At 39.1% G+C, this 10640-nt stretch overlaps 1 protein-coding gene across 1 annotated transcript; it reads left to right on the top strand.

Moving 5' to 3' along the window:
- The first annotated feature begins 245 nt into the window (after nucleotides 1-245).
- On the top strand, nucleotides 246-10412 carry kcnk5a (potassium channel, subfamily K, member 5a). Its single transcript, XM_032547793.1, has 5 exons — nucleotides 246-737; nucleotides 5751-5862; nucleotides 6941-7107; nucleotides 7192-7360; nucleotides 7694-10412. The coding sequence occupies exons 1-5, from the start codon at nucleotides 552-554 to the stop codon at nucleotides 8635-8637; spliced, it is 1578 nt and encodes a 525-aa protein (XP_032403684.1). The 5' UTR covers nucleotides 246-551; the 3' UTR covers nucleotides 8638-10412.
- Nucleotides 10413-10640: the final 228 nt, after the last annotated feature.

The raw sequence follows: 10640 nt of genomic DNA, 5'->3' as shown, positions 1-10640 counted from the left end.
CTATACGTGAATTTAGGCAGGGAAAACGTTCAGATAGTTGTTTTTCTATCTAAATTCGTTATAACTACATTTATTTAATTTGATTATGATGCAGCTTAGAGCATTGTCACATACCTAAGTGTGTTTTTGTTGTCTCTGCGAACCATGCACCTGTGCACAAACTTCACAGCAGTCGCAGCACCAGCAGTGTTTGCCCTCCCTCGGCTTGGGGCGGGTCTCCGCCACTCCACCCTCTGCTGCTCTCTGCTTTTAGGTCGCATTTGGCCGCCGGATGCGCACGTGGGAGCATATGCAACAAGTGAATAAGTTGGCACGCGCGCTCGGTCCGGCTTTTTAAACTTTTTTTTGCCCCGCTATTTGTCTGTCTCGAGACCGATGCTGTCAGCTGCCGCGCGCTCCTCTATCTGCTCCCAGCTCTGTCGCAACGAAGGAGAAACTCTCGTGGGCTTCAACTTTTTAGAGGTTCTGAGAATGAGCTTCGCATAACGTCGACTTTTTCTTTGTTATCTACCCCCTCCTCTTGTGTTTTCCCCGCTCTACTGCATAGAAGTATGGTAGATAAAGGCCCCTTGCTGACTTCTGCCATCATCTTCTACCTCTCCATTGGGGCAGCGATATTTCAGGTCCTGGAGGAGCCCAACTGGAAGGAGGCTGTGAAGCAGTACAGGAAGCAGAAGGAGAAAATACTTGAGGACTACCCTTGCCTGTCCAAAGATGACCTGGACAAAATATTAGAGGTATGTTATTTATATTGGTTATCAGAGAAGTAGCTGTTTATAACTTATCTCTGCTTGGTTGCAACAAAATGAATGGGCGTGCTTTCATAGAGGGGTGACACAGGATGAGTCTCAGCTGGTTTGTAAAGCTTTTGTTGAAAACTAACAGAGTTCCTGAGGAATGAGCTGGTGAGAGGCTGAGGGTCAACATACCCTCCAAAGAGGCGCCTTAAGGCCTGAATTCTCTCGAGCACTAAAACTTTTAGACGTTGCCTTATCTCCCTGTGGCTGAATGATAAGTCATTTATGACATGCAGCTCTCAGCTGACTGATGCAAATTTTCTCTCCTTTGTCTGAGTCATTGTTCAAAAGGTTGTAGCACCCAATGGAGTTCACACTTCTCACAGTTTTAGTTCTGGTTTTTGTGGGCCCTGTGCTGGAGTCTTTCAGCCAGCAGGGACTGAATTTATGAGGGATTCTTTTTTTCATGACTTTTGGTTGACATATGATTTTTTTTTTTTCCCAAAACTTTACATTTATTTGAGATGTTCGAATATGGCAATAATTTATCTTTCTCTTTATCAGGCTCTTTGCAGCTTAACTAATTTAATTGGGGAAAGTGCTGCCTTTTCCTTTTATTTTCCAATCCCAGAGACATGTCTGAACCTGTGTGCCCTTTTTGGGTCCAGTGTCAGGGGGATTTATTATTCTCCCCATCCCCCCTTCTGTCTCTCCTCTTTGTGTGCTGGTGGGGGACTGAAAAGGGATATGCCCATGAACCCCCCCACCCCCCTATTCATAACAAATCTGCTTGTGAATGAAATCAGCGGAGTAACCTGGTCGTATAATTTTGGAAATTTCCCATTTTGGTAATTGATTATGAAACTCAACCAAAAGAAGGAGGAAACTAAAATCCTAAGTTTTCATGCATGTCAAAAAGGACTATATAAAGTCATGGCACATTGAAAAGATCGTATCATGTTACTCATTAGGCATTTCACTGTTTTTTTTTTTTTTTTTCACAGCCGTGCAGATAGCGGTTGCCATTTGCCAAAACACCTGCTGCAAATGTGCTGGTTTAGGTTTCCCTAAAGATTGTTGTAATTTGGCAGAGGTTGTTAGATTTCCATGATGGAAACTTTGTAAGCAGTTAAAACTTATAAAGCAGCTCAACAAGGAAGGCGACACTCGTAAAAGTCAGGCTTCTCTGTTTTATTAACAAGAAGTTTACTATTAACCACAGGCATCCTTGCAGTGGGCACAGTTCACAGATTGGGTTTTATAGTCCATCAGCGTTGGTGCTTGAGAGGCGTTTATGAAGTACGATGAGGGTGCTGCTGGGCAGAGGTGTTATCTCTACTACAAGTAAAGCATTAAGACCTCTTTAGTGTTGTACACTAGAATCCTTTTTTCCCTTTTTACCCCCTCATTTTTCACAAATATTTTTGTAATGGTGATCAGCAACCCAAAAATAGTCTCCATTTGTATTTCCTTGTGCAGAAGAGTTAAAACTTCTGTCCTGGAGGACCAGTGTCCTGCAGCTGATATGCTTTGGTGAACTTAAGCAGAGAAACATCTAAAAGTTAGAGAACATTGACTCTAGAGAACTGGAGTTTGACACCTCTGCCTGGATGTAGATATTTAACTTTGAAATTTCCAGAATCTAGCCAACATTTCTAAATCTAGCTATCACCCATGTCAGACATAAAAGCTCCAAAGAATAACTGGTTAGCTGCTATTTGTTCAATCTTCCTGCTATCTCCTGAAATTCTTGCTCTCTCTCACACACACATCTTCAATGAACCACAAAAAACATTGTGTGTTTTTAAAAACTCTTAGATCACAGATGATTTCTTGGTACATCTCAAGTGACTGTCAAACAGTGCTGGGAATGAAAGAAATTTAGCATGTGGCAGCAAATACTTTCTCTAATACCAACCTTAAACTTATTTTCCCTTCACCTCCGCTTGTGTTTCGACTCATTAACCTCCCTAATTTTAAACCCGAGATGAGGCAGATAATTCAGTTTAACCATTTTGCTGCAAAAGTAGGAGTCAAGCAGGATTTCAACACCCAACAATCACATGTTTGTGGCAAAACATCCTGTTGCTGAAATATGGGGGGAATGATCAGACAAGAAAGAAGTGGTGCAGTGTTTTCAGGAAGAGCTTTTTGTCTTGTGACCTGGATCTTGACTTGCTGTTTTCTAACAGGAAAATGCATCCTTCCTCATTTTGAAAGTAGAATGAATGTAGAGAAATGTATTTGTTAGAGCTCTCCCAAAGGGATGTGTTCATTTAATCTTTTCAATCAGGTTCTCAATTCCTCCTTTAAACCTCTGGAAAGATTGGACAGTAATTAAAGTTTAATTAGTTTAACTACAGTATTGATTGTCTTAAAAAAAAACTGAAGAATTTAAACCAGTACCATGATTTAAAGCAACTACAGATGTTCAGTTTTAAGAAGTCCTTTCACTCACAGCTTTCTTCTTTTATTATATCAAATAAAAAGATCTGGAGGGTTTTTCTTTCTTAATCAATGAAGCCATAGTCCTGATTATTGTTAGTGTTAGCGCACTGAGTGGTGTGTACACTCAGATGCTGTTTATAACCCAACTATGGGAATTAATTCATCTTGACATGGAGGAGCTTAAGTGACTCTTTTGTTTGTAACTCTGTAAATCTTACAAGCAGCTGCTGCTGCATTGCAGTTGGAAGTGGAAAAGTACAGAGCAACTGGAGCAACTTGCTATGCAACCAGCTGTCTTGGTAACCTTTTTTTATATTTTGTTTCATTTTTATCTCCCCCAACTGTGTGTTAGGCTGTCATAGAGTGACAGTGGATGATTAGTCAGTCAGGGTGACAGAAAACCAATCTGCAGAATAAATAGGAGAATCCTACTTTACAATTTTGGTTTGAAACTTTCTTTGAATACTCTGGAAATCAGTCATATTGTTAACTCACAGTACGGTTAGTACGCGATTCTCATAATTGTAAAAATTGCATCTGTGTTTTCTTTTTTTTTTTTTTTTTTGCTTATTTGTCCATATATAGATGTCCTTCTGAGCAACACAAATAGATTATAAAGGTGTGTGGATCTTCTCTTCTGTTGAGGAGGAAATGACCTGACCTTTTTGTGGTCATTTTACCCTTGTCTGCTCTGTTATGAAGAGAAGCACCTCTTGTTGGTATTTGTCCTGTCAGCTCACAAGCTCCTTTTAAAGTGCTGCAAACTGACTACCAGCATAAGCCCCCACTGTGTTTTATAAATTCAGCAGTTTTTCTCAGGAAGTCAACAATCATCACTTCCTTATCTGGCAAGAAAAGTGTCACCATGTTTGACTTTCCCTTATTAGATTAAAATTAGGTGCAAAGCTAAAAACACACTAGCACAGAAAGACCACAGATGTGATACACGGCTAGCGTTACCTAAACCGCATGCTGTAGGAAATTAGATCCTTGACTTAAGTTTGATATTCCCAAATAGTTCCCAGTAGTAAAAACCCAACATGTACAGAAAGCAAGAGCAACTTTCTGTTATCCACCGATGGTCCTGCTCTCTTTTGCAGTCTGAATGATCCCCACATCTGCGTTTTTCTCCTTCTTCATTATTAAATATTTCTGATACGGAAAGTAGCTCACTTTATCTTCACTAAAGAGTTATTTTTTTCCAGCTGTACATGGAAGTACCTTGATGTGGGAGATTCTCTGTTTGTGTGTGTTGTCAACTGGCCAGTCACATGTTGGGACTGATGAAGCTGGAAGGTCAATTTTACATGTGCTCAACTGGTTCCAAATTATTTTATTAAATTTCAAGAATACCACAGATAATGATTAAAAAGTCATTGTCCTAAGAAATGGTGTCTAAGACCTACAAAAAGTGCCTTTAATTTAATAGCATTTAATCAAGACCACACAAAATGCGGTCTGTGTTGGACCATTACTGTACAGTATTTTGAGTTGTTTTAAGTTCCACAGCTGTGTTAGCCTTGGATCCAGTGAGATTTTTTTTACTATTTATACTAAAACTGGAACACTTTAAGGTCAAATGACATTACACAGATCACTGTTTACTTTAGCTCCTTGTTTATATAATGTAACCTGCTCCACAGTGCTGAATGGACTCCCAGATTTTCTTTCAAGTTACGTCTGATCGCTTCATCATCTGTGTACATTTAACTGATGCCAAAATGTATTTTATCTTATGAATATTTTTAAAGCAAACACCGTTGTGACATGCAAATCCACCAAATTCTTATTAATTTAAAGTCTGTCTTGACATAAATGTGATCAACACAAAGCCTCACCAGTCCAACATAGAAGCTTTGTTTTTCATGCCAAAGAATTGCTCCCCTTTGTCTGGTAATTACAGGGCAGAGATGTCACAGACCTGTTATTATTAAACAACCAAGCTTCTTCCAGCATGTTGGAGCATATGTGAATTTTGCTAATGTGTGCACATTTCCTCAGCTACCAGTACACCAGGAGAGGGAGACCTCGGGGCAATGCATTGTCCCAACACACATGGTCTGGTGTTTGCTTATTCCCAAGAGGGGGAAAGTCCAGTTTTTGTTTTGGCAGCTCAAGGACGTGTATGGTCAAGAATGATTGATTAGGAGCTGTTCGTCTCAAGCTGTGGTTATGGAAGTATGACATGCATGGGGTATTTTGAAGACAACTTTCTTGAAATTTCTTTCTTGACATTTGTCATTGTGCAACTAAAGTTTAGAGAATGTGGCACTTGCTTTCCTGTTTCTTAATGATGAAATAAGCAGCATCCCACGGTTCTGTTGGTTAATTACCTGGAGATGCAATCAGCCAGGAAGGATATGATAAAACAAATTACATCTTCACTTATCAGATTTATCAGACTCCTTTGATCTTAGCTGAATTCAAATTTTTAAATTCACCAATGTTTATTTACAAAGCCAAGGTTGATAATGTTATGTTTACAAACCAACTCTAATTCAGTCTAATTCTATAAGATTCTATTCTATGCAGTTTCTTAACAATGTTGTTTTCTTGTGTCTTCAGGTAGTGTCTGATGCTGCAGGCCAAGGGGTCACCATAACTGGCAGTAAGACATTTAACAACTGGAACTGGCCCAATGCTGTCATCTTTGCTGCTACAGTCATCACCACCATTGGTACGTGTGATTTATCTTAAAATTCAATCAGGTTTTTTTTAGAAGCAGATTAAATTACATTTCAATTTTAGGACATTTTTTGCACCAACGCCCGATGCTGTCTGTCGTTATTTGCATAATTTTGAATTGGCACCTGGGTCTCTTGTAGTTTACAATTATAGCTTCAGACAGAAATTCACAAGGGGGTGTAACAGAGAAATCAAGCTTACACTGGACAATGAGATATTAAAGAATGCTAGAATGGGTGTATTACAAGAAAAATGGAGGCAGCTTTACCATCCTGAGAGGTATTTAATCACTAATGTCTGATAAATATAGCTAATTTGCACAAAATGCTAAAAAAAAAAAAAACTGTAGGAGAATGAAGGTCAAAAAAGCCACAAGATTTTGCGTAACCACTTCTCTCTTGTTTTTCCCACAAATCATGAAGTGGGAAGTAGAAAAAATATGACTAGATTTTTTTTTAATCCTGTAAATATCTTTAAAGTTTTTAGCATATTTTTAAAGATGTAACACCTGCTCATTTTTTCCTGATATCTTAATATTGCTTTGTGGTTTCACTCAACAGCATACTTTGGATTTATAGTGTTTCTCATCAAAATCAACAGGTTGGGCTGATGGATATATCATAGACAATCTCTCCGGGTTAACCAAATTAAATGTAAGACTATCCATCCATCCAGCCATCAGTTTTCTGTACCTAGTAGGGTCGGGAGGGGTGCTGGTGCCTATTTCCAGCGAACGTTTCAGGCGAGAGGCAGGGTACACCCTGGACAGGTCGCCAGTCCATCGCAGATGTTAGACTATTGAATTGAAATTTTTATGTACGTTTTATTTCAGAAATTGGCTCATTAAATTATTACAGGTAAACCAATTCTCTAGAAATGGATTTACTAGATCTATTTATTGATTCGTGGCATTTTTGCCACTGATAAATGTAATGCATTCTTTGCTTTTTGTCTCTTTTTTTTTTTTTAAATGATAAAATCTAATTTGCGAGTTCTGGTATCTGCTGTTCGACATGTCTGTCTAATTTCCTGTTTTAAGCTCATTTTGTTTTTTATTTCAATCTTTAAAGGATATGGAAACATCGCCCCTAAAACCTCAGAAGGCCGGGTATTTTGCATCTTCTATGGGCTTTTCGGGGTGCCCCTTTGTCTTACCTGGATCAGTGAGCTGGGCAAGTTTTTTGGTGGCAGAGCAAAGCACCTGGGACAGTTTCTAACCAAAAAGGGATTTTCATTGGTAAGTTGTTTTTACGTTTAGTTCTTCAATTCTTCAAGAAACATCTGGTTTTCCCCCTATATAAATATTTGTTTTATTTTCCAGAGAAAAGCCCAGTTTACCTGCACAGCCATTTTTCTTCTCTGGGGTGTGCTGGTCCATTTAGTCCTTCCGCCTTTTGTGTTCATGTCCCAGGAGGGCTGGACGTACATCGAAGGGTTGTACTTCTCTTTCGTCACCTTGACCACAATTGGTTTTGGGGACTTGGTTGCAGGTGAGGAGATAACTGAAACAATAAAAAATAGATTAGAGTTTCTTTTTTTTTTTTTAAAAAGTCTATAAAATGTCCTAAGCACAGTAACCCTAATTTTAGACCTTAAAGGTGTAGGCTGTAAATGACATTCAGTAAGGTTTGATCTTTCATGGCTTCTTTGATCAATTGCTCTTAAGTTAAGAACTGTACTGGAAGTGTTGAGGAATGGCTGTGAGAAAACTAATCCGTGTCATACATAAGATAAAAAAAATCTTATAGTTTTAAATTTAACTTAACTTTGTTCTTTTTCACCTGTTACACAGAGAAATATTAACATTTTCTCTATTTCTGTAGGTGTGGAGCCAAATAAAGAGTATCCAACTCTCTACCGTTACTTTGTGGAAGTCTGGATTTATCTGGGGCTGGCCTGGCTGTCCTTGTTCTTCAACTGGAAAGTTCGGATGGTGATTGAAGCCCACAAGGCTTTGAAGAAACGTCGCAAGCTGCGCAAGCTGTCTCTTGAAGAGATGCGCCATTACAAAGAATCTCACAAAGCTTCTCTTCGTTTGCCGCCCACTCCCAACGATGTGAACATTTTCAGCTTCTTGTCCAAGAAGAAGGAGGGGTACAACGACTTAATAAAGCAGATTGGTAGTAATAATGAAGGTAATCACAGGACCAGTGACTCCAGCAAGAAAGCCAAAGACATAAGTCGCTCTAAGAGTTGCAATGATGCACCAGAATTCAATGGTCACACCATCCTCAGCCTGGACCGTTCACCACGCCAAAAGAGACGCTACAGTTTCAGCGACCGTGTTACTGTCGTCTTTTCAAAGTCCAAAAATTACCTGCTGGGCTCAGATAATGGTTTATTACTAACAGAAGATCAGGGAGAGGGTGACCCAGAACGAGACCAAAACCAAATGTACGAGAACCAACTTGACAAAGACGTTGATGTAGAAAGCAAGGCCGCTGGAGACTGTGGGGCAGGAGGTCGGAGGACGTGGGACTCTAAAGAGTACCATCCTCTAACCATTCAGAATGCAAACATAACTTTCATAGATGAAGAAAACTTTCTGAGCAGTAACTTGGAGGAGCCGGAGGGCGAGGACGCAGATGATGACTCTAAGGCAAAAATCTCCATCACAACATGTGATGAAAACATCGAAACAAACTCCAGGGAGGATCAGAGTTCTGAATGCGACGGGTCCATTTTTACAAGTGATGGTTCGGAACACGGCCACTCCTATGAGAAGCTCGTGGAGGAATACGCGAAGGAAGACAACACAGAATCTTGAGCTGTGAAAGCTGACCAACTTGGTCGAGAAATCTCTTTGGTCCTCTAGTGTTGGCTGGAAGTATTTGTATTCCAATGTGAAGCATCCAAGTGCATATCAAACATCTGAGATCAACTTTGAAATGGACAATCAAACTCCACACTAATAAAGAACAATAGAGCATGAGTTGTAACCTCATGAGGAGTCAACATCTGCTCAATTAAAGATTTTCGTTTTTCAGTCAGTTTGAAGAAAAATCACGTTATTTTGATATATTCAAACCAGCAGCAGTTTGTGAGTGATTTTTATTCCTGCTCATAGGCTGAAGTTATATGTGGAAATTGGTTTGATTTCCCATAGTTTCAACTATTTCTCTTCACCATATTGGTGCTTTTAAAGATATTTATTAACATGAAGGACAGTGTAGCCTTTGAGTTGCCGTGTGGGTTTATGCATCTGCTGTTGCACAATTTCAGTCATATCAGGGTGTATGAAAGTCCACTCCGGGGCAGACTTGCTTTTACAACCTGAGCCAAACCTTTGTCTTAAAATTAAGGGGTGAAGAATTTTTTTTTACTGCATTTCATTATTAAGGTAAGCTCTTGATCTTGTCAGAAATTGGTGTTTATATTATGAGCAACCCAACTGTGATGTCTTCCATCTGAGCCCTTACACAAACCGAAAAAGAAAATTATTATAAACAGTAATAAAATGCAAGCCGAGTTGAGCCTCTTGAACACTTTTTTTAGCCATTTCTGCCCTGCTGCCGTCTGCATCCCAGATGACAGATTTGCAACTTCAGCACTTGTAATTTTTTGTGCTTAACAGGGGATAAAGCTTTCACAGCAACAACATTCTTATATGCTGTCTCTGTAGCATTCTTTGATTTGATTGTGTTTGCCATGTAAATATTGGCCAAGAGCCAGCCAGTAGCGGGTCTGGCTTTGTGGCCAGACCCGCTTGGGACGTGGCTTTGCTGCTTGTGTTTGCCTTTATGGGGCTTGCACCAACGTGAACAAATGAAGTGCTGCTCTTGACAGGCAGCTAAGGTTAACTCGTGGCAAATCAATAAACTCTTGACGTATGTCCTTCATATCGGTGCTCCCCGTAAGTGTCATTTGAGCACAAAACCGAGATCTCAAACATCTCCAATTTTCAGTCTTGCAGGCCTTTTGCACACAATGTCTTGCACAAAGATTAAAAATGGTGTTAGTTGGAATGGTTTAAAAGCAGCAATCTCATGAGGGATTCTTTAGGAGTCTTCTTTTTTTTTTTCTTTCAAATTCCAGTTAAAATTTGTTGAACAACATGCTTGTAATAAGTGGTCATATTTCAGGGTTGATTTTATTTTCCACGTGAACACGTCAAATGCACATTGACTAATATTACTGCCTCATTATGTGAATAGCCTTAAATCCACTGCAAAGCAGAGGATGCACAAAACGGAACATCTTTTTGAATGTATTCTGAGCAACTCACTGAATAGTTGTTTTTCACACATGGTGTCATTTGTTTTTCCTTCTCTGGTAAATTTCATCACAGTCCCACCATTTTTTGTTTCCCTTATGTGAACAATCTTTTTTCACTGGTTGTCTATGCAGCAAGGTACTGCTTTGGACTGAATTGCAAAAAATATATCTAAGATTAGATATTTTTCTCTCCATTGTGTTAAACTCCAGTATAATTGTCTGTGTAGTTCTGTGTATTTTTTATGGTTAAATTATTTGTATTTGTAAGTTTGTACATAATTTTCATGAAAACTGTATATTTCTTGTAAAATAAACTTGCATCAAATATTTTTTTTTCCTACTTGCAGTGTTTCAATAATCGGTGTTAGTGCACATTTTCACAGCAGCTTAATATGTCCCAAGTTTCACTTAAGTTTACAAGTAGAAACTCCTCCATCTGTAAAATATTGCATAACAGTCTCTGCACACATCTTAAAATCTGTTTATTGCCCATCCTGAGTTAATGTTTGAAATATTTTAGTCACAGAAGGACACATATCTGGAAATGAAAACCAG

Source organism: Xiphophorus hellerii, chromosome 19 (assembly GCF_003331165.1).
Source record: "Xiphophorus hellerii strain 12219 chromosome 19, Xiphophorus_hellerii-4.1, whole genome shotgun sequence".
NCBI lineage: Eukaryota > Metazoa > Chordata > Actinopteri > Cyprinodontiformes > Poeciliidae > Xiphophorus > Xiphophorus hellerii.
This window is presented reverse-complemented; position numbering and strand designations above follow the sequence as displayed.

Bases quoted from the DNA above. Each gene is read 5' to 3' on its own strand.
- kcnk5a (XM_032547793.1), top strand. From the start codon at position 552: ATGGTAGATAAAGGCCCCTTGCTGACTTCTGCCATCATCTTCTACCTC. The intron at 7,108-7,191 runs GTAAGTTGTTTT...TTTATTTTCCAG, and splicing joins CCAAAAAGGGATTTTCATTG to AGAAAAGCCCAGTTTACCTG. The intron at 7,361-7,693 runs GTGAGGAGATAA...CTATTTCTGTAG, and splicing joins TTTTGGGGACTTGGTTGCAG to GTGTGGAGCCAAATAAAGAG.